This window comes from Sturnira hondurensis, unplaced genomic scaffold (genome assembly GCF_014824575.4).
Source record: "Sturnira hondurensis isolate 20B ecotype Veracruz unplaced genomic scaffold, ASM1482457v3 Scaffold0006496, whole genome shotgun sequence".
Taxonomy (NCBI): Eukaryota; Metazoa; Chordata; class Mammalia; order Chiroptera; family Phyllostomidae; genus Sturnira; species Sturnira hondurensis.
The window spans coordinates 13,523,889-13,547,512 of NW_028079127.1; the positions used below are offsets into that span (position 1 = coordinate 13,523,889).

General features: G+C 53.4%; 1 protein-coding gene across 1 annotated transcript in view; it reads right to left on the bottom strand.

The window, feature by feature from the left end:
• Positions 1–544: 544 nt before the first annotated feature.
• CNPY1 (canopy FGF signaling regulator 1) overlaps positions 545–23,624 on the bottom strand; it is a 28,440-nt gene continuing 5,360 nt past the window's right edge. Inside the window, exons 2-4 of the mRNA XM_037049950.1 lie at positions 6,280–6,483; positions 4,459–4,555; positions 545–720 (exon numbers count right to left, since the gene is read on the bottom strand). Coding sequence (XP_036905845.1) covers positions 686–720; positions 4,459–4,555; positions 6,280–6,483 — 336 coding nt within the window. The 3' untranslated portion in view covers positions 545–685. The remainder of the gene's footprint in view (positions 721–4,458; positions 4,556–6,279; positions 6,484–23,624) is intronic.

Consider the following 23,624-nt stretch of genomic DNA (forward strand, 5'->3'; position numbering starts at 1 on the left):
AAGACACACGCTATCCTAATAAATCGACTTCCTAAACCACTTGAATTCAGAATACTTGCCACGAGGCCAGTATCATCATGCTCATTAAAAAATTATGCATTATGCTTATGCACTCAATTAAATTTTAGAGATGAAAAAGGGTTTTAACTTACAGTTTCTAGAAACCTAAATTTCCTTCCTGATACAAAGTGAGCTTGTTTCTTTCACCGACAGCCGTACATAACCCAGAGGAGACAATCTGGCGTTGGTAGCAATATATTTTATTAATTTCATGACCCATCAAGTCTTCCAGAAATCAAATCAAATCTTATAAAATAGAACACAAGACTTTGTATCTGTGCGCACACTACACAGGACGCATTATTAAACCCTTGTTTCATTTACGAAATGGCTTCTCCTTTTTCCTATTACCGAATTAAATGCTTTACTGCCACGCCAATTTTTATCAAAATCCACAAAGGCAATTTGTTTTAGGCCCTCAGCTTCACCTATAGAAAGAATCAGGGTTTTTTGGGTTTTTTTAAATGAGACCAAACAACAGATTTTCAATCAAATACTATATGCAAGACAACGTGATACAAACAAGGGGCATAAAATTCCTTCCTGTGAAGAGACGGGCAGACACAAATGCCGGCATTGACCTTGGCTGTGCCTTCCCTCCTTTCCAACCAGTGGCACGTCAGTCTTAGAATTCGGTATGATCAGAAGTTTTGCACAGGCCTGGAAAAAAAAAAGTTTGAGTGCGTCACTACCATGTTGAAAACCAGCCCAAAAGTCAGTCATCGGCTTTCGGCAAGAAGCCTGCTTTTGTGGTAGCACAGTTTCGAAGACTTTGAAAGTGTGGAAAATCCCCAAAATACACACAAGTAAAGGAGAAGGGTGCCGTCTACTTCCTGTACCCCGAACCCCAGCCTCCACACTGGCCAATGCTTTGCAATTCTTGTCCTAAAACCGAGCCCAGGGGCGGTCTTGCTCGCCCATGGCCGTGGGGCATTTAAGGGACACTTTACAGAGGAGCACCGTGAACTTGGCATTTGCTCCAAGGAGCAGAGGGGCTTTGTTGCACACGACTTTTCCAGTGGGAAGCAATCAGTGCCACCTCTCTTTAGTCTAGCTACAGAGTTTACTTCAAACAGAAAATACGCTGGCCTGGAAGGCCATTATTTGGAATATCCAATCTAACCACCTCATCAGGGTTGGGAAGTCTTATACAAAGAGGAAGAAAACACTTTTCGTTTCCATGGGGACCCACACATTTACAGCTGCGTTGCACTGGAAATGACCGCATGACAGATTCGTCATCCTGACGGCTTTGCCCGCGAAGGTCTGATATCAAAGCTTGAGCGACGTGTACACCGAGGGTAGGTGTGTGTTTGCACGTGTACCCTCCCACGCGCTGGCTGACCAGCACCTCCCCAAACGGAAGCGGCTCCAGGCATTCGGTCTGGACTGACACGTTTCTCCCGCTTTGGTAGAATACCGCTATACTCGGAACGTATACCTTACAACGTAGTAGGATTTTAAAACACCATGTGGATGTCAAGGCCTTAAAATAAAGGTCCAGAGAAGTCTGGCTAATGTGCCTCAAAATATTCCACAAGGAAAATCTAATGAACTCGCTTGTATTTCTTTGCCTGGGGAAAAAACGAGAGAGAGAGATTCCATGGAAGGGCCCCCTCCCGCCCCGTCGCACCTCCAGCACAGGTGCACCGAGGACGCTCGCTCTGCCCTGGGACCAGAAGTGCAGGGCATCCACAGACCCACCCCACCCCGGCCTCTCTCTCCGAGATACTCGCGTTCGTGGGAAACACCTACGATGCTGATGAAAATCTCACTGTGTCGTCTTAAAATCCACACACAGCCATCCTAACATTTGACACAGACGTGCTTTCTTTATTGCTCCCTGTTGGTCTGCGTGTGAGGAGGGACCTTCCTCTTGCAAAGACTCAAACGTGCTCCTCAGCTAGACGGGGACGAAGCCCCTCGCAGGGGCACGTCGGTCACGGCACCATGAGGAACACTTTAAACATCCCACAACCTTCCAGGTCAGTCACAGCTCGGGAAGGCTGCAACTCTTAGAGGTCTGGGAATGGGCCCTCATCGCTCCCGGGCAATTATTAAAAACAGAAGGAAAGGATCTAAATAGAAAAAAGCAAAATTCACGTATATATACACTTCCATACATATACGTAAAGTATATAAATATAGAAAGAGACACACCTTCCGACTACACCTCCAATTTTAGAAATACCTAGTTTGGAACATATGAGGTATCTCTCTAAGAGCCACACGCATGCATTTTCACAGCTCTGGGAGCCACGCCGCGCACAGAGCCCACGCCGGGTGGGGAGCTACCGGGGCCTGGGGTTTCGTAACGTCCATCATGTACGCACACGGACCCGTGGAGAGCTATCCCAGCGACATTTGTCGGGCACCAGGCCCAGTCCGGCCTTCGCCAAACAGGAAGCTACTGGGCGTGAATTTCTGACGTTGGAAAGCACCCGTGTGCTCCTGCAGGGCGCAAGCCGCACCTTTCACACAGTTATCGGAACCTGCCCCACGGGGTCACGCCGTGGTCACACACCCAGATCCTCTCCAGCGCTCATTCTTCAGTGTGAACGCATTCTGCCTTGTTAAATGGTGTGAATTTACTTCGATAGAAAGGGGACGTGGCGGGGGGGGGGGAGGGAACCAGGATTCTAGACTCTTTTTTAAGATTAGCATATACTTTCATTTTGTGACTTATGAATGCTTTAGGACATCCGTAAGTACGCTTCACAGAGAAACAACACGTGGGAACCCGCAGCCTGCTCCACGGCCCTGGGACCGCCCCTCCTGGGGGGGGCCGCCCCGCCCTCTCTGAGACCCGGATACCCGTTTACAGTGGGAACGCTTAACCCGGGCTTTTCACAGCTCAAATGCTAGCGGGAACCAATGATCTAATCGGGCTTTCATTTTGTAACTAGTCCTATGGCACAAACCTTAGGGTTAGGTGGCAGGGCTGCATTTTCTTGACATTAATGTTTCCTGTCCAATGACAGGTAAGCGGAAGGAACAAAGGGGCCCTTCATATTATTGGAATGTAGTCACATCACTGCCCTTGGAAACAGTCTTCCCCCCCAAATCTTGATATCTGGGGCGCTTGCCGCCGAAAAGAGTTGGCGAAACTTTGCCAAGTCCTTCTGTCACGCGTGGGCAGGTGTGCTTAGCACAGGTCACCTGCCTGGGCCGTGGGCGACTAGGTCAAGGGCAGACCCTTTACGAGGAGGGCTAGGAAGGCGATGATCTATCAGCAATATCGTTCTCCACGGTTTTCCTTGTATCTTAATACAGGCAAGCACCCTGAATTGTTAGGAAAGAAATTAAAACAAATACTGTTTGGGAAAGTGCAGTTACGCACTTATTTCTGTGAATTTCCCCAATGACGCGACATACCCAAAATCAATGACCGAAAGCCCCCAAACGCCCGAGCGACCCTGACTGTGCACTGGTCTCCTCATACAGCACCCAAACTGGACTCGAAACCGAAAACATCTCCGTTTTCTGCTTAGAGTAAGAAAGCTTCATCCTGTTCACGGGGATCTGTCACTAACTTTCCTGTTGAATACCTTCGGAAGGCATCAACGTTTATCTACTGACGTTCAGTATCATTTGAAGAACTTTGGCAACACATTTAACTCTGTGGGTGGAGGTGTATTACACATTATTAGAAACAGTCGCAAAACGCTAAATGTTTCGAACTTGTATCCCTGCTCGAAAGCACGCCCTGGCTGAGTCGTATAACCTACGGGAGCCAATGGCAAGAGCATGTTTCAACTTTGTATCTAATCGGTAAAGTTCTGGCATTTTTCTCCTGGCTTCTGAGTGTGTGTGCAAGAACACGAGTCAGGTATTATTTTCCACCCCGCTGCCAGAAAAAAAAAATTTTTTTTTGAAGAAGTAGATAGTAGATACTCTGGGAAAGAAACTGGAAAAAAAAGTATCCAGCACCCCGGTCAGATAAAGGAACAAAGAAACACTTACAAATGCCTTACTAAACAAAGCCCCCACTTTCTGTGGGTGCAGGTACCAGGCAAGTCAGGGAACCCCCTTCCTGGTCCAGGATGAAGATTTCAAATCTCTCAGAGTTTAAACGGAGCCGGGTGCTTTGGGCTCATCCGCTTCCAACCAGCATGAGCTCCTTCCCCACTGGAAATCACGCTCCTTTGGTTCTTTTGAATTCACTGAACATGTGGAGAGCAGGACGCACGGACCGTCAAGCCCGGCAGCCCTGTGGTCGTGTTTATTTGTTTTCACTCCCAGGGTGTCGTTTCTGATTCAGCGGAGAAGCTCTGGTGGCCGGGAGAGCGGGAGACAAGAGGCTCGGTTTGGGGGTGGGGGGGAAGCTGCCGCGATGCTGAGTGGGAGAGGAGGGGTGGGCGAGCGGGAGGGCGCGCCGTGTCACATCAGACACAGTACCTGGCTTTTCAGAGCACAGCTTGTCAGCCAGGTAACGTGCCTCCCGGGCGATCAGCGAGAGGATCTCGTCTTCGTACTCTTCTATTATGGATTCGCACTGTAGGAGAAAAAGGACACGTGCGGGTGCGGGCGCACGCACAGGGCCCTGCGTCAGCGTTTCATTGGCTAAACACGTAAAATCGTGCCACCAAGGCGGCCGGGTTTGTATCGGCCCCTTTGGTTCGAGACATCATGGCACGTTCACCCTCTTTCCAGCTTGGGCAAGGCATCCCGTTCCCAGGGCTTAACTAGCTGAGGAGTCGAGGGGAGAGACCGGAGGGAGAAATGGTTGCTGCTGCGTCTCCCTTCCACTGGGTCGCGAAAATAGGGAGCGATGCCTTTCCTACTTATGCCGCTGAAAAGTCTTCGCCTGTTTATTTATTTCTTAAACGCTGCCAGCTCCTTGAAATGGTTAAACCGGTTTCCTCCCGATTTAACGTCATAATCCGTTTTGGGGGTTTTTAAATCGGGACCTGAAGTGTGACAACAAGTAAGCTTTCTCAGCAACCAAAACACGCGCATCTTTCATTTCACTGTGGGTCTCACGCTTGACAGTTGCTTAGAGAAGTTTCTAGTCCCACCGTTTAGGGATGCAGCCGGGATTTCACCCCGCTCTCCCCTCCCCCAGCTCTGACTTTCCGGGGAGGAGGGAGCTCAAATGTGCCCCTGCGTTTACAAACCTTAAATTCTAACGGGAGGCTGTGCCTGTGTTGGGGAACCAGAAGGTTCCAGTTTTAGGAAAACTTCGCCCCTCGATGGCGACGCTATAGAGGGCCATTCACCAGACGCTTGTGAATCACTGTCTGGGTTCATTAAACTCGACGATTTTTGAATGGCCTTTAAAAAACATGGAACTTCCACGACGGTCTGTTTGTTTAAAACCGGCGAACCGCCAGCACCCTTGCTCAAGGCCATTCCCATTCCAAAGCCCTTTCGCCCCAGAATTATGACCTTCCCTTTTTCATTGAAATGAAATCTTCCAAAGTCAGCTAAAACCCTCACGTCAGGGTTTCAGCACGCCTGGCATTTTGGCTGATGCGTGAACTTAATATATATCTTTTAAAAAACAGGCCTTTTTTTCATCCCTCTGATTCAACGGCATTAAGTAAAATGAAAGATATTGCAATCGAGTTTGCCAGGCACACACTCCCGTGAGCAGAGGCCGGCGGTCACGGAAAACAAACCAACACGGAGCTGGGAGGAAGTTTGGCGGGGAGCCCGCTGCCACAACCTTGGCCTTTGTCTGACTTAGTTTGCGCTGCAACACCTGCAAGGTTAACTCAGGAAAACACTCTCTCTTTTGTGAAACCCGAGGTGCGTCCCTCTCCCCCTCCACTTGGCCTGCACCCTCGGGGAAAGGACCTCCATCTTCACTCGGTGTGGAACCTGTAAGAGACCTGCCTGGGCAAGAGGACCCCCTGAGAGCCCTCCTGAGTCGTCCCCCCCGCCCCGCACAGAAGCCAGGCAACGTGCAATGTGTGTGTGTCTTAGGGTCTCCCTGATCTGTGACAGCACGTTCCGGAAAATACCCCTTAACGTTTCCCACCGAGACGAAACAGCACAGCCCCTTCGGTGGCTCAGAAGGCACGTTACTAAACGCGCGGGCCGCACAGGACGACAAAGCAAATGTAGCGCCTTAACGTTCCACCTCATGGAACTCAACAACCACCGAAAACAAATAACAAAAAAAAAAAAAAAAAGAAAGAAAGAAAAGAAAAGAAAAGAAAGAGAAAAGCCAGCACGCTCCCAGAGCCCGGGACTAGTTCTGCCGAGAGAGCTTACCGCGAATTTCAAAGGTCTGTAAGCCTCTGAGTAAAAAGAGAATTTTTTAAATTCTTGGTATAGTTTGTCTCCTTTCCTCGGGGCGAATCTCTTGAACGTCTTCTCCTTGGTCACAGGGTCCACCTCCAGCTTGTAGTCGTTCATCCGCTGGCACACTTGGTCCAGGAGGTCTGCGAGGAACGCCTCGGACAGGGCCACGGGAACCTGCCGAGGAAACGCGGGCAGGAAACTGGGCTCAAGGCGACCGCGACTTCACAAGCGCCTCGGGGTTAGCTGGGGAGACACGCAGCGCCCAGGGCGGTGCACGGCCCTCGGGTTCCTAATGTAAAAACATGCGTGCGACCGTATTATTTACCTAATTTAAGAAGTTAGCTTGAAGCTTGGGGTTGGTTTTTTTTTAAAGTGCATCTGTTTGCAGGTGGACAGAAAGAGACAATTCAAACTAGAGACCATACTGATGCGTAAAAGTCACTGACCGCGTGGAACAAGGCATCAAGCACAGAAGGCAGTTATTATCTGTCTACTTGGCAGCGAGAGAAGGGGAAGGAACAGCAGGAGGAGGAGGAGGGAGAAGATGAAGGCAGGAGAGGAGAGCGGAGCTGGAGAGAGCCGGCTGCTCTCGGCTGGCTCCAGAACTCTCCATCAGTTCAGGAGAACTTAGGCCAAGCCGGGGGTTTGTCCTCGGTCCCGCGGCCCCCTGCGCCGCGCAGTGCCCCTGCGCGGGGTGGAGCGGGCACAAGACCAGAGGCTGTGAGCCCCCGTCGCCGGCGCGGCTGCGCTGTCCTTTGGAACAGCTGGTGGCCGTCGCCGTGCGCCCCGCTCCCTCCGGAATCCAGTGAGGATTCAGAGGACTCTCTGGCCGCCACCTCCGCCCCGCGCGGGGGTCAAAGAGAGCCCCTCGCCCTTGGTAACGGAGACAAAAACTTGGGGGCCGTCTAGACGGGTCAAGGTGCAGGAGGCTGGTCCCCAGTTCCTTCCGGAAGGGGGCGGGGACCCGCCAAGGGCGCCGGGACGCGCAGTGCGGCCCGGCCTCCGCGGGCTCCTTCCCTCTCCACCCTCCACTGATCAAAGCAGGAAGTTTGCCTGACAACCATGGTGACAGGGGCTGAATCGAAAATGGTCTCGATTTCTGCGACGTCGCCCTCCGCAGCCTCCATTGTCCCCTTTCAGGCGCAGTGGGAACCCTTCCGGTGCCGACGACCGCGCGGCATTCACAGGCGCGCTCCGGGCGCACAAAGGGTCCCCGCGACTCGCCGCCATCTGGCCGCGAGTCGCACGGCCGCGCTGGGGACTCGCCGAGAGCGCGGGCGGGCGACGCCCCTGCCTGAGGTCCAGCACCCGGGCGGGTCTTTTAAGGAAATCGACTTCGTAAAAAAAAAAAAAAAGTTCAAAGAAACAGAGGAAGAGGAAAGAGCAGAAGAAAAACACCACTAATTGGCCTTCAACGGCCCCACCGGGCACTGGGTAACAATATCCGCTCTTAGCCCCGCAAAAACTGGACTTTAAATGGATTTTTAAACTGCTGTCCAGGCCGTTTACGGAACCGGAACACACCACCTCAGTTATTTATTCACTAAAATGTCAAGTCTTTAAAAACTCACGAGTGTGCTAGTGTTTTGGGGGTCTTGGTGTTTTAATGTCTGCAGTCAAAAGACCTGAAAAATGGCTGGTTTCAGTGCACACACCCCCAATACAAGCTGCGTTTCCTTCATACCTCTGATCACGCCACTGTGGCACCCCACGTTGGTTTTGGTTTGTGTGTGCGTGTGTTTAAATACACCAGTGAACGTACTGAACATGCTTTACTCAGAGGAGGGAAGGGTTAGACGGTGTGGAGGCTGGACACTCACAACACGCGGAGGGAGACGCGTCAATGACGAGGAAGCAGCCCGTGAAGAATGGCCGGTTCTTTTTCCTGCCCTGCAGGAGCTGTGCGAATGTTTCCTTATCTGATGCATGTGAAATCTATTCGTGGTGCTTTCTGGGCCTCAACAAAACAGGCTTTTACTTCAAAGAGAAGGGAAGGCTCTTTCATTTAGGGGAAAAAAAAATCTAAGAGTCATCACGAACCCCTTCTCTCCCCCTCCTCCCCTCCCCCTTCCCCAGTCGGAAAAGTCGGGGGGAGGGGGCGACCCCAGAGGGCGAGGGTCTGCCTGCCGGTTGAGCTTTGGAACCGAACCCTGTTTCCTGACTCTCGCCAGGATGTCACGTCGAGTGGAGGCCGCCCTCAGAGCCGTTTTGTCAGATTGAGCAGCGGACTGAGCTGGGTGTGAAATGGCTGAGATCTGAGACGTGAGCAATCAGGACCCTCGCGGGTGGGGCGGGCGAAGGGTGGGGTGGTGGGGAGGCCTTCCACGCTCACGCAGGGCGGCCATTCGTTCGTGCACGTCCTGGGCTTGCACGTCCTAAAAACAGATCCCACATCCCACGTGCCCCCCTCCCCCAGGCGGGGTTGTTTTTCTTCTTCTGAAAGTGTAATTTAACAGGTCCAAATAGAGCAGCCTTGTGCCTGTTTTAACACAAAATGTTCTCTCAAGGGATCGACCCGTGAGTCTTTTAAACCTTCGCAGGCTCACTGGCCTTTTGTTGTAATTAGGAAACATTCTTTCTGGGTGGAAAACATTTGGCTACCAGATACCTCTGACAACACAACACCACCCTCACTAACAACGAGAAAGGAAAAACTCCCAGGATGCGCCTAGGAGACTTCCTTTTACAGAAGACTTCTTTCAAAACCCAATTTTGCGAGAAAAAAAATTTAAGAAAACGATGCCCACGCTTGGCAGCTCTCTTGCTGTTTAGTAAAACGCGTCTGGCTAGCGTCTCACACGGCTCCACGCAGGGGAAGGGCCGCCAGTCCATTTAAAGGTTGTTCACACAAGAACCGAACTCCTTTCTCCTCTCAGAAGAGTTTCGTTCTAAGAGTGAATGATAATGCTGGGGATAAGGACGAGGGGGATAAAACGAAGTCTTTCTCTGAGGGCTTTGAATGGTTCTTCTCCATAAAGCCACCTCCATTGTCATCTTCGGGGACGGTTGCCTCCGACCTGCAAGGACGGTCTCGGAGATACTGGCCTCATTAAAATATGAATGGGAAGGGCGCCATCCCTGCCTCGGGAGGAAATGGCTTTCTTACAGCCTGGACGCCTGCGGGCGGGCCGGTGTCTGTTACCAATACAAAAACGATCCGTTAGGATTTCACCGTTTCCTTGGAGCACCCGGATCCAGGAAAATCCTAACTTGTTCGCATTTGGAAACCTACCTCCTGCTCGAATTATACTTCGTAGTTGTCTCGTCTTTTTTATTTTTGAGGCTTCTTCTGACCCTGTGCTTGTTTCGGGGGCTGTGACAGGGGGGTGGGAGGCGGTCCCCTCTCCGAGGCACTCGGAAACGGAAGCCAGGAGTGGGAAGTTTTGGCTTCGGTCTCCCTAGAGCACAGGAGTTAGGGATGTGTGCCCGACCCCTAGGACACCCCGTTAAGAGCAGCCAGTTACAGAAGGGCGTCTGTGTTTGCTCACGACTGTGTGTCCGTTAATCTTGTGGCAAATTTCTTGCTTGATGGCTATCGCCACCAGGCAGGGACGCAATTATGGCACAGTGCACCATGGGGCCTGGGAGCGGCCCTCGTGGCCTATCTGTCTCTCTCACAGGAGCCTGGCCATCTCAGATAAATCTCGGCCATCTTTATCGCCGTTTTGGAGTGCCCTTCAGATGGGAAACCGGAACTTAAGCTGCCGAGTGCCCGGTGATGAATTTCACGTTGTCGCAAAGATTTTTCCTTCTAGAGGTTTCCAGTTAGTGGAGAGCATTTAATGGCTTGTGGCAGGTACTGCACCTGGTTTAGTTAGTCACTCACTTTTCATCCGTAAAAACATTGAAATCACTTCTGGTAGGAGTTAAAAGCCAATATTTGGGGGTGAAGATTCAGCCCCTCCCCACTCTAGGCTGTAACCGAAGAGGCATGGCCTTCAGAAACTCTTGTAAGTTGATGAGATATGTAATTAGCTTTTATGCTAATTTACTGCTATGAGTTTGTTGTCTGACACTTCTTCATATAATATGCAAATAGCATCGACTGTTTAGTTTTATTAGACAATATAATTACAAATCCAAAGACACTCATTTCAGTGAGGAATAATAAAGGCTGATGCATTTCCCAGCTTTCTGTGCTTCAGAAAAAAATGATTGTGTTGCGCTCAATCGATACGAGGAATTTTAAGGAACCTTGGCTTCCAGAGAGAGCCAACGTAGAACAGAATTAAATTCGTTTTTCCAGTTACCAAATTCGATCTTAAACAGGTGACTTTGTGCAATCCATGAGAACTTGTGGACCAAAGTACAAAGACTTCAGCACAGTTGACCATAAACCAGACAGAAAAATTTATAAACATAACATAAAATGTTGCCACCTCTAATTTTTTAACGAAAAAAAGCTTCGAATAAAATATTTTATGCATGCTCCCGGTTCTTATTTAACTGAGGTATTATATCAGGGACATAAAGTGTATGCGCAAGATGTGAGGGAAGTAGAAATGATAAGAAAAGGGCAATGTGATTTCGGAGGGAAATTTCCCCAGAATTCAGAACTATCAAAGTTGCCACCACATATTTTATTCTGGAGCCTGTTTTCAACGTCACCGTGACAGACCACGAGAAAAATTGCACAGTGGGTCCCGACTGGTGAACACCAATCGGCGGCCTCATCTGGCTCATTCGACTTTTCCCTGAAGTTAAACAAAACCACTTCACTCTCATTATTGAATTCGCACTGCCGTCTGGTGACTCGGTTTAGAAGGAATTCCTTTAGTCCCCCCCAAATCTTTAGCTGTCACACATTTCTAGTAAAATGAAAAGAAATGCACCTGTCCCCAGGAGAACTGTTATTATGTGTTACCTTTGTTAAAAATCCATTTTCACCCCGTTTCTGAGCGTTGTCCTCCCTGCGTCGTGCCCTGGAAGGACTCGGCAGATTAAAAAAATAATTTTGATAGAAAACAGAGTGATGTCATGGGCCAAGGCAGCATGAATGGAGTAGATGTGGATTTTTTCCTTCAGTAACTGTTATTGGACCCCATCCACAGGTCAGACCAATAGGTCTCTCTAATTCACACTTTTTAAAGAGGACTCTTCTGTGATTCGCAATGAAAAGTAAAACAAAACCCTAGAAAAAGACCCTGTGGCTGGTAGAAACTCATTCATGGTCACCCGACTTCTTGTCTTTCAGTGGAGCTAAAGAGCAAGAAATACAATATCTGTGTCCCGACTTCTCACTTTTCTGACCCCAAAGCTGCGTGCGTGGTTTTCACCAGCTTGTTACCAAAAACAAAGTGGCAGATGGGTAGTCACATTTCCAACCAGCCCTGCCGAGCCCTTTCCCCGGATGGAAGAGGGGAGAAGCCAGGGGTGGGGAGGCTCTTGTGGAATGTTCCAGCTCCACTGTCTGCATCCGCCAGGGCAGGTGGTGGGACTTCCTTGGAAAACGTGAGTGGTCTCGGGGGACGGGACGGGCACACTGGACGTTCACACGCCCTGCTTCTGTCTCAGAGACGTGCAACCACACTCACTGGACCCCAGGGGCCAGGAAGACAGCATGTGCTATTCAAAGACACTTGTGGTAGGAAAAGTGACCCACTCACCCCATTTAAAAATACCCGCCCCCCCGGAAGGAACAAAAAGGGTAGAGCAAGGCCGACGCCTACCGCAGACCCTATGGCCCCACCACCCTCGCTCCCAAAACATTCCAGTGCGTGGCTGTACGTGGGTATGCATGAGTGTGTGTGTTCTCAGTGTGTCCATGTGTGCACACGTGTGAGCATGTGGATGTGCATGCCAGTGTGCCTGTGTGTTCCTGCGTATTTGGATCTGTGTGCCTGTCCCGTGCACACAAGGCACTCACATGTGTTCCTATGTGCACACATGTGCACATGTTTTGTGCATGTGTGTACCTGTGCACACACCCACGTGTGTCTATTATGCATGTGCCCATGTATGCCAGTGTGTGCCTATGCCCATGTGTCAAGTATATGCCCACATGTGCTTGTGTGTGCATGCACCTATGTCCATGTGTGTGTGTGTGTTGTGTATGTGTGTCCATGTGTGTGCTCCCTCTTATACACAGATTACAGCCTGATGCATGCACCTGGGGGTAAGAGGGTTCAGTCACATCCCTCAGGAGGCTGGGGACTGTCTCCTGACTGGTCGCTGAAGGCAAGGACACCCACAATGGTGGCATCTGGACTCACACCCCTCCCGTGGGGCGGGACTCACCCCAAGGACTGACCTCCGTGAGCTATAGCAGGCTCTCCCTGGAATATTTGTTACAAATCAGCTTTGGGGTAAAGCTCACCGTATCCCACCCCCAAATGATGGCAGCGAGTGGGCCAGGGGGAGGGTTTTCCCGCCCGTTTCCCAGGGGTTGGCTGTCCTGCTCCAGCCAGGCCCCAGAGTCTTCCTCCTGCAGACCCTGTGCTATCGGCCATCACTGTCCACACTCTCCTGGCCCCTGGACACGGGGACACACGGCACAGTCCTGGAGCTGGAAGTACCTCAGAGACTCCACAGGAACCCCCTCCTTGTCGGGTGGGGAGACTGAGGCTGCTGGGCCTCGGGACACTTGTGTCCTCACACCCAAAGCCAGCCAGGGCAGCTCTGATGGGCTGAATTTGGTCCCACCAAATTTCCGTGTTGAAGTTCTCCCCCCTAGGACCTCAGAATGCGGCCTTATTTGCAGATAGGGCCCTAAAAGGGGCCATTAACATAAAATGAGGTCCCTGAACCAATCTGACTGGTGTCCTCATAGGAAGAAAAGATGTGGACACGGACGCAGGGAGAGGACAGCTGTCCACACGTGCTGCCTCGGGAGGACCCAGCCCCGCCCACGCCTGGACCGCGGACGTGCAGCCGCTGTTTCTGCCGCACCCGATACCTGGCCTGCGGTCCGGAAGCCGTGCGGGCTGCAACCCATGCCCCTGAAACGGAGTGTGTACAAAGAGGCGAGGAGGGGCCCAGAGCGCCTGAACGTGTGGGAGAGACCTGGCCGCCCAGCGGTGCACGGTGCTGGCTGGCGCGTGCCGCGGCGCACGTGGGTGGGAGCCCCTCCTCCAAGCAGCTCCGTGCTCCGGCTGCGGCCTCCCAAGAATCCCAGAGCCCTTGCCTGCAAGACTGGGGGTGGGGGGGAGGGCAAAAGCCACTTCTTCCCCATGTGGTCTGGCCAAGGAACCACAGGTGCATGTGGAGTGTTATTATTTCATTTCCTCTGATCAGCGCTAACTGTTCTGGTGTGTCCCTGCCTTGGTGTTTTTATTTTTGCTTTTTCTAATCCTCACCTGAGGATTTGTTTATTGATTTGAGGGAGGAAGAGGGAGATAGAGCAAGAGGGACATCGATATAGGAGGGGAACAAGGATTAGGCTGCCTCCCGTATGTGCCCCCGACCAGGGATTGAACCCACAACCTTTTGGTTTATAGACGACACTCTAATCCACTGAGCCACCCGGCCAGGGCGTAACTGCCTTTAAACTGATTTAAATTTAAGGACCGTAGTCTCGCCCCTGGGCTAGCTGTTGGGAGATGAACCCCCCCATGACCTAGAAGAAAGACAGACAGGTGACCTCCATGCAGTGTGACCTGAGTTCACCCATGATACTGCCCCTTATCCCCTTCCCTCTTCTCAGAATCTGACCAGAACTGGCGCCTGGGCCCCTGGGCACCCGGCACGTAGGCTGCCGGGAGCACTGGCCCCGCCAGGACCCTGCGGTTCGACAAGTCTGCTCACAGCGACTTAGGTTCTTGCCAAGGACAGTCACGGGCAGCCCCTTGGACTGCCTCTCTATGTTCTGCAGCTTGCTCTACGTAGAAGGTGCACGGCCTCCTGGGCAGAAGGACAGGCCATTGGGATGGGCACCAATCCAAGGGTTTGTCCTCCGAAATGTGAGGTGCAGTGACTTGAAAACCATGGCCTGCCCCCCGACCCAGCCTGTGCAGGGCAGCACCTTCGGGAGAGCCAGGGGCTCCCGGGAAGTCGACGGGACACCCACTGCTCGGGCACCACAGTCCCAGACCTCTCATTGGTTCCCAGGGAAAACCGGGAGAAGCCGGGAAGGGCGGCGACACCGGACACCAGAAAACTTGTCCTTGGAACCTGTCGAGAGGGAGTTCTTTGACGACGTGACGGGCTCGGAGAGTCTCTGAAAAATAGTTCAGCTCATTCTTTGTGGCCTGACGGTTGTTGCGCGCATTTCTGATCTTCCGCAGACTGAGCACAGGGCTGGCGAGTGGAGCACAGGGCTCCCGCCCTTGCTGTGCTGGGAGGGGCTGGGAACCTGCTCTGCTCCAGAGCCTGCAGGCCCGAGGCCCTGGGGAGAGGAGGCGGTGAGTCCTCTCTGCTGCCCCAAAGTCAGGCCCCACCCCCCAGCAGGCAGGGGTGGCTTTGCCCACAGCGCGGACGACGCCCCCTCTCTCCCGGCTCTGGGGTCTCAGAAACACCCCGGTTTTACCCGCGTCGGGTCGTGAGCAGACATGTTACGTGGCAGGTGCTGAGGGCGCGGCCACCGGTCCACTCCCGGTATATGACCAGAGGGGAAGGCCACCTGGGTCTTCACTCGTCGGGTGGCTCTGGGGCCCCGGGTCCCTATCGGCTGTCCTGACCTCAGAAGAACGGGTGCGGAACGCAAGGGGCCATCGAGACCAGACCGGACCTCCATCTGCAGCGAGGAAAGAGGCCATGGATACATCAGCTTTGTGCTCGTTGAAGGGGGGGTTTGTGGGTGTTGTTTCACTGACCGCTCTTGCGCTCACTCGTGAGCCTGGGTCCTTGTGAATCAGCGTGTCCAGCCCTGGCCGGGTGGCTCAGTCGGGTGGAGTGTCGTCAGAAACACCAAAAGGTTGCGGGTTTGCCTTTGGCTGGTGTGGCTCAGTGGGTTGAGTGCCAGCCTGCAAATCAAAGGGTCTCTGGTTCGATTCCCAGTCAGGGAACATGGCGGGGGGGGGGGGGTTGAGAGCAAGGTCTCCAATAGGGGGCGCACCAGAGGCAACTACACACTGATGTTTTTCTCCCTTTCTTCTCCCTCCCTTCCCATCTCTCTAAAAAGAAATACATAATATCTTACACACACACACACAAAGATTTTGAGTTTGATTCCTGGTCTTGGTGTGTACAAGTGGCAACCAAGTGGCCCTAGCTGGTGTGGCTCAGTGTACTGAGTGCAGGCCTGCGAACCAAAGGGTCACCAGTTTGATTCTCAGTCAGGGCACATGCCTGGGTTGTGGGCCAGGTCCCCAGCAGGGGGCGCACAAGAGGCAACCACACATCCACACATGGATGTTTCCCTCTCTCCTCCCCTTCCCCTCTAAAGATAATAGATAAAATCTGAAAAAAGAAAATAGAGGCAACCAAATGGCATTTGTCTCTCACATCAATGTTCCCCCTCCCTTCCTCTCTCTCTAAAACCAATACAAACATATCCTGGGGTAAGGATGAAAAAAATAAAATAAAAATTAATAATCCCAAGGATACCATTAAACCCCCTCCTTCCTGATTCTCTGTGCATTTGGATAAATATTACTTTTCTGCTTGTTAATACCCAGCCTTGGCCCTGAAGGGAAGAAATCTTAGGTCACCACTCTGCCAAGTCCCGGGGTCCTTGGCTGTGGGTGGACCGAGCCCCCCAGGGCCCACATTGGCTGGGCCGATCGCAGAGCCGGGCTGCTCGTTAACGGCAGCCCCTCAGCACTGTGCTGGGGACCATGGGGACCAGGACACGGGTGCCTGTGTCACAGGCAGGAGACCCGAGAACAGCAGGCGAAGAAGCCGTTACGGCAGAGAGTCCAGTGCAGGCCACCTACCTCAAAGTTGAAGTTCAATTACTCGACCACTGTGTGCTGAGCTCCTACTATGTGCTAGGTATTGTGCTAGGCACAGGGAGACAGAATGAACCAAACCAGTGTGGGCCCTGCCCTCCCAGAACCTACAGTCTGACTCCCCCACTGGAAACCACACAGGGAGCGTATTGGCCGTTGTGGGAGCCCCCCCCACGGCGTTCCCTGGGTTTACGTGTAGCCTGTGAGCTGAGGCTGGTTTTCAGGTTTTTAAATAGCTGGAAAAATCAAAAGAACAGGAATATTTTGTGACATGTGAAGATGATGTGGAATTCAAATTTCAGCGTCCACAGTGAAGGGTTTCAGGGGAGACACAGCCCGGCCTGCCCCTCACGTATGGTCCTCAGCACCTTTCAGCGGTGGCAGCATCGCTGCGTGTGACAGCCGGGCCTCCGAGCCTCACGAGGTGACTGTCTGGCTCCTTCCGGGAGCCCCTGGCCCGGGCCCTTGCCCAGGTGGTCTCCAGCCTTCAGCCAGCGGACTGGTGCTGGCCCCAGCCCCACCCACCCCTGGGGGGCGCTGTCTCTGCGTCTCCTGCACCTGCCTCCCCCATCTTTTTTAATCCTCACCCCAGGACATGCCCACTGGTTTTAGAGAAGGGGGCAGGAGGAGAGAGAAAGACACATCGATCGGTTGTATGCGCCCCAACCAGGCCCCAAACCCGCAACCTGACCGAGAGCCCACCCAAGACCTTCGGTCTATGGGACGACGTTCCAACCGACGGACCCCCCTGGCCAGGCCCGGACTTCCCTTCTCTAGATGCCAACGGCACTTCTCGCCTACAGGACAGGACACTAGTCCTTCCACGTGTGATCAACACACGTGTGTTCACACACAAGCACACATGTGCATATACATGCACACCCATGCACCACACCACACTCACACACCATCAGCCGGCTGCTTTCCCTGGGCTGTCACGGCCGGTGCCAGCAGTGGACCAGGAGCCCACAGGGCTGACCCCAGGAGTGGAACGTCACTCCTCCCCTGGCCCGGCCCTCCTCGCAGCCCGGTGATGCGGGTGCTGCCATTGTGTGTGCCGTAGGCCAGGAGGCCTTGCCAAGCTCACGTGGGGGGTCACTGTGGGGCTGGGATGGGACGGAGGCCCTGGCCGGTGCTGCCCCGCACCTTGTGGCCAGCTCCGTGTGGGACGCCCGGTGGATGCCCGAGGCTCGGGTCTCTCAGGGCCATGCTCCCTGCTCTCCTCGCAGGGCCTGTCATGGCGACCCCTCTGCTCCCTGCCAAGGCCCCTCTCTCTCCCTCTCTCCTGGCGACCCGACAACGTCCGTGGAGCCGGGCTCCTGTCCTGTGCCACGGGGCACATCTCTGCCCAAGGTCACGGCACACCTGCAGCAGACCCCAGAGGACAGCTGGGTCCATCAGATGCCGAAGCCCTTCTCTGGGTGTCGGGCCAGTGGGAGCCCCTCCCCAAATGTGGTGTCCTGCCTCGAGCCATCTGCCTGTGCCCACACCACTGGGCACCCCAGTGGCACGCCTGGCACCTCACCCTCCACAGAGGCCCCCAAAGCCCCTGCTTCCAGGGCAGGAGGTGCTGGGGGGCTCAGGCTCTTGGCCTTGTGACCTTCCTCAAAAGCAAATTGGCATGTCCCTCTTGTCCCTAAGGTTCCATGGGAAGAAGCAGCCCCCACGCTACAGCAACAAAAGTCAGACCCCCGCGTGGGGGCCACACTGGGGATGCTCGGTGCCAATCCTTTCACAGAGTCCCTGTGATCCCCCCGCTCGGCACCCGATGTGTGCCGGCAAACGATTCTCAGTCGGCCGGATAAGGAGCAATTAACAGGACGAGGGATTTGTTGAGGATAAGTCATGCCAGACAGTCTCGCCAGCTTGTTCTGGGTGCGATGGAATTACAGGGTGCATTATGTATTGAGACTTGCGTGCCGTGTTGGATGCCAGGCCGGCGGGATGTTCTTGCCAAACGGTCGAAGCCAGCCCAGGCGAGAACAGGCTCACGGGCCGGAAGTGAGATCAGAGACCCGAGACCAAGGGCAGCTGGGGTTCAGCCATGCACCCCTGGGGTCAGCAGGGGGCGGTGCTTCTTGGGGGTCTGCACCAGGGTGTTCCCCTTGACCCCTTTATCCCAGATCTGGAGGGGCAGGGGCAGCTGCCACCACCCCCTGTAGGGTTAGGAAGTGCGGCCCCAAGTGGGAGCAGCCTGTGAACACGGTGGGGCATCTGCAGAGGGCTCATCACCCCACCCTTGTGAGACCCTCCTCACAAAGAAACCTGGAGAGAAGGGGGGATGGGAGGTGAACCCATTCAGTCTCATGGGGTCACAAGGACAGAGCTGGGGTCACCAACTCTAGAACCTACTGTGGGTCCACCTGTGCTGCCCCAAAGAGGGGAGCTGTGTCCCCCCACATCCCAACCCCGACTTATTTGGCAACAGGGTCTTTGCAGAGGTAATTAGTTCAGATGAGTCATATTGAATTAGAGTAGGTTCTTGTCTTAATGTTAAAAATATGCTTATTAATATTAGAGAGAAAGAGGGGGAGAGAGAGAGAGAGTGTGAGAGAGAGAGAGAGACACTGATGGGTTGACTTCAATCCACGCTCAGACCGGGAATCGAACCCGCAACCTAGTCATGTGCCTTGAGTGGGAATTGAACCCCCGCGCTTTCCGTGCACGGGATGATGGCTCCCCAGCTGAGCCCCCCAGCCAGGGCTAGGACGGGCTGTCGCCCCAGGTGATCTACAAGATCTGGACACAAGACACAAGCACCCAGGGGGGTGGTTGCTTGGACACAGGTCAGGACTGGAGGGTGCGTCTCTAAGCCAGGGATCAACAGCCAGCTCTGGAAGCTGAGAAGGCGGGCAACGGTCTTCCCTGAGGGAGAACAAGCCTGGGTTTCAGACGTTTGGCCTCCTGAGTCAGACAGAGTCCGGTCCTGTTGAAGCGCCTGGTGTGTGTGGGTACACAGCCTTCGGAGATGTGCAAGTCTGTTTTCGGAAAGTGAGAACCCCCAGACCCAGGCACCCTCCGGGCTGGAGGTGGGCTGTGGATGGGGGCACCCCAGCCACCCTGCAAGGGACCAGATCTATGTCCCTCTAGGGTCGGAGGGATGGTCCAGGGATCAGTGGTATTTTTTCCTGTTCAGGGGTTTTGAATCACCTCCCTGAGGATCGGAAGGATAGCGTTGAATCCCTCCAAGCACCCAGATGCCAAAGTCGCTCTTTTCTCTTAAGCAGAACATTACATTAATCAGAACCTCATGCTTCTGTGCATGTTCTAGACACTGTTAGTGACTTTCAAGTGCGCCCCGCACCGACACCAGAAAGAGCAGAGTGTGTCTGGGAGCCCAGGGAAGCAGGCGAGGCCTGGCACGCAGGGATCCAGTTTAGTTGGTAAACTGGGGTGCGCTTGAAGACGCTCGCTGGGAGAGAGGCATGGACCAGGGCACAAAGCCCCTCCCACCGAGCAGCTCAGCTCTCATCCCACGGACTCTCTACATCCCACGAGGCTTCGTCAGCGCAAGCCTGGCACACAGGGCCTGGAGAGGTCCAATCGGAGCACTGGGGAGGAGTAGGAGGAGCCGTGGGAGGAGTTTGCGGAGGGGGAGAGGGTCCACAGTCTGGGACGGGATTGGCTGAGAAACTGGACACCTCCAAGGTGCATGGAATTATGGGTGAGAAGATCTAAAATAAAAGAAGGGCTCGCTGGGTCTCTCTTCTTCGTCCAGGATGCGTGGATTGTGCTACGGTTGCCTGCGTTGCCCAACAGGCAGTATTTTGGGTGGGAAGGAGCTCCAGACACAGCCTAGGGTTGGGCTGGGCTGGCAGAGGGCGACAGGGTTGTTCTAGAGGGAACAGGCTCTTAGGCAGAAGCCTCCCATTCTTCCAAAATTGTGCAGCTTTGTATCTTACATAGTTTTAGTTTGTAAACTAACCCTGTTGCACAGGTGCAAACACGAGGCCCGTAGCCTGAGTCCAGCCCTCCACCTTGCTTTACCCAGCCAGGCAGCACCAAGCTCTCGCTTAACTGTTAAGGAGTAGTTACATTCATACAGTCCTAAAGTTACATTCGGGCCCTTTGAAGGCAACTGAGAGGCTGATGTGGCCCCCCATGAAGATGAGTTTGACACCCCTGGTCTATTGGAGTAAGATAATTAAAATTATCTCCTAGGGAAACGCTAGGAGAACTCAGGTGTTAACAAGTTCAGGCTTAATTGATAGCTTTAAGTGGTTAAAGCTGTGGCTGAAGAGTTAAAGAGTTTAGTTTTAATTCAGAGACTTAAGTGATTAAAGCCTGGACTAAGGAGTTAAAGAGTTTAACCTTAATTGATAGGCTTAAGTGACAAATGTTCATGGAAAGCTATTATTCCAAAATTGTGAAGCTTTTGAATAAAGCCTTCTTTGTCGCTGGAACTCCGCCTCTGGAGTTTTTCCCAGCAGGGGGCGGTGGGCAGGGGGACCCCGAGTGCCGTTGGGCAAAACACAGGCATTGTAACGTCACTGGTTTACACACCAGGAAGTCAAGGGGGGCCGACCCTCTTCCTTTTCCTCCGCATTCCACCCCTTCCAGGCCTCCCGGAGGGGAGGAGTGTCCAGCCTCTCGGCAGGGAAGGGGCAAACCTATCCAGCAAGTGCTTGTTTATTTTCCTTCTTTCCTCTCACAGCCATTGAGAATGCGCTGCGGGCAAATGATCACATGATGTGGTGTGGGGGGTTGGGGGTGCAAGATGAAAGACGTATCGTCGCCCCCCCCTTATAGGAGGGGGAGACGAGCCAAGACCCCCCCCAGTGGATGCCTGAGACCATGATAGTGCCGAACCCCACCTCCACTAGGTTGTTCCCGAATGTGCACACCTGTGAGAAAGTTCAACGTGCAACTTAGACTCAGTGGGAAGGTAACAACGAAAAATAAAACAGAACCATGATCACAATACACTGCGATGAAAGTCCCCAAAGTGTGCTCTTTGTCTCGCCAACTGCCGACCTTCTGAGAGCAGACGGCCTGAGACCTGGTCGCGCTGCTCGGAACGGACGATCTGTTTATTTCTGGAATTTTCCGTGTAGCATTTGGGGACTGCTGTTGACCAACTGCAGGTAACGCTACCACGGAGAAGGGGGCCGACTGCACACAAATAACCAGAGTCACATGCAGAGTTCAAGAAATGCTCTAGAAAAGGTATGAGGACACTTCTGATGTTCAAAACCTGCGAGGGCTGTCTGCATTTTGGCCTGTGACAAAGTCATCTTTGTAAAAGGCTGACCAAGTGTCTCGCTAATTCTTACGAGGACACCAGTCCTATAGGACTAGGGCCCCACCCCCTGAGCGCATTGCCCCCGAATTGCCTCCCTGAAGGCCCACCCCCCCCCCCCGAAACGGCGCCAGCACAGGGGAGTTGCTTCCACCCAGACGTTAGCTGACTGCTCGTCACACCTCACCCCCAAACCGCATGCCGTATGGAGTCCGTGTTTAAACCTAAAGGCACAAATTGCCAGAGAAGAACCCAGAAAACTTTCAGGAGGCCTTTTTCCACCAGGAGGAGCCGCCTGGAGCCATTCTGAGAAGAGCCATTCAAACCAGGAACATGAGTGTGCAGCTTGTAGGTCAGACCGGAGCCCCTGCCTGGGCACGTGGACGTGAGAACCAGTTATAACCCACGAGACAGACCCCACAAGAGAAAGCGGATAAAGCATCCGTGGCAACACGAAAAACCTGAGCGAGCAACGTGCTTGTGAAAATATGCTTCCCCAGGGGCTGGGCAAGGGGCAGGAGGACAGACCGACACACCAGTCTGCATTTAGGAAGTTACCCCAAACCCAGGAGTGGCACTGCGCAGCCCTGGGGAAAAAAACGCAGGAAGGTGCTTGTGCCCTGGCTGGTATGGCTCAGTGGATTGAGCGCCAGCCTGCAAACCATAGGGTCGCTGGTTCGATTCCCAGTCTGGGCACACGCCTGGGTTGTGGGCCAGCTCCCCAGTAGGGGGCGCATAAGAAGCAACCACACATTGCTCTTTCTCTTCCTCTCTTTCCCCCTCCCTTCCCCTCTCTAATAAATAAATAAAGTATTTTTAAAAGGAAGGTGTCTGTGTGCTGTTGGCAGCCTTCGGGGAAAGTAACTGGGTGAGGTGGATGCAAGGGCAGGTGTCGGTGCCCTTGGCCCCTGCCCTCTGGGAAACGCCCTGTAGAAGTCCAGTGGGCAGCCCAGGAGACATGCGGTTGGGGAGCCTCACTGCAGGGTGTCTGTGCAGAGGCAACAACCCGAAACGCTGGCCCGTCCATCTAGAATGGTCTGACCCACTGGGCTGCGGCCGCTCAGGAAATGAGTGGACTCTCTGCTCACACCTGGGGGCTGGGGTGGGGGGGTGGGAGTTCATGGTGTATTTTCAGTAAATGGGGTGTCTCAGTCAGCTCGGGCTGCCCTAGCAAGGAGTCACAGCTCTGAGTGGCCTCAACAATCGAGATTTATTTCTCTAAGTTCTGGGGCCGGCTGATTCGGATCCTGGGGAGAACCCCCGTCTCCGTTTGCAGCCAGCTCCTTCTTGCTGGGACCTCGCAGGGCCTGAGAGCGGGCCCTGGATCTCCTCTCTCCTTATCAGGATGCCAGTCCTGTGGGAGTTATGGCCCCGCCCTCGTGACCTCATTTACCCCGAAACACCTGCTTGAGCGCTCAGTACAGCCACCTGGGGGTCGGGGCGCCAACGCAGGCCTGGGGTGGGGGCGGGGCACACCCAGTTCCGCCTGCAGCGTGAGGGAAGCTTGTAAGCACAGAATTTAAGTTTCACAGTTCCACGTTCTCCAGACGAACATGGGCAGCATGGCTTTGCCGTGATTTTTAAGTGACAAAAATCCAGAAATTAAAAAACGTTAGGGGTGCGTGTTTATACAAGGCTGAGTTAATGTGGAGGAAGCTGGGGAAATGGGTGTGTGTGTTTGTTTATTATTGATTTGAGAGAGAGAGAGAGACATAGATTTGTTGCTTCACTTATTCACGCCTTCATTGGTCGATTCTCGTATGTGCCCTGACTGGGGATCAAACCCATAACCTTGGTGTATCGGGACGATGCTCTAACCAACTGTCCTACCTGGCTGGGGCACCTGGATACCTTGTTCTTATCACCATGTGTTCTCATCACCACATTCCTGAGGGGCTGGGAATGGAGTGGGGTGCAGGGGAGAGCGAGTTACAATTTTTTTCTGTGTATTTTTAGTTAAAATCACCGTGCACGTTTCTTTGGTAACTTAAAATTTTTAAGAAAGAAAAATCTGAAAACCCAAAGTAGAGCCATCAGAGACTTGAGTGTCCCTAAGGGGACCCATGAACACCTGGAATCCGCCTGAAGCCCGTCGGGGCTCCCGGCCCCGAGCTCGATCTGACTTCCCCAAGGTCCGAAAGCGGTCAGTCCCGAGATGGCAACTCCCACGGGGCCCTGCTTTGCAAACTTTCAGCCACAGCTGTCCCCAGACACCGCAGTTGTGACCCCAGTAGACAAAATCCCTGACC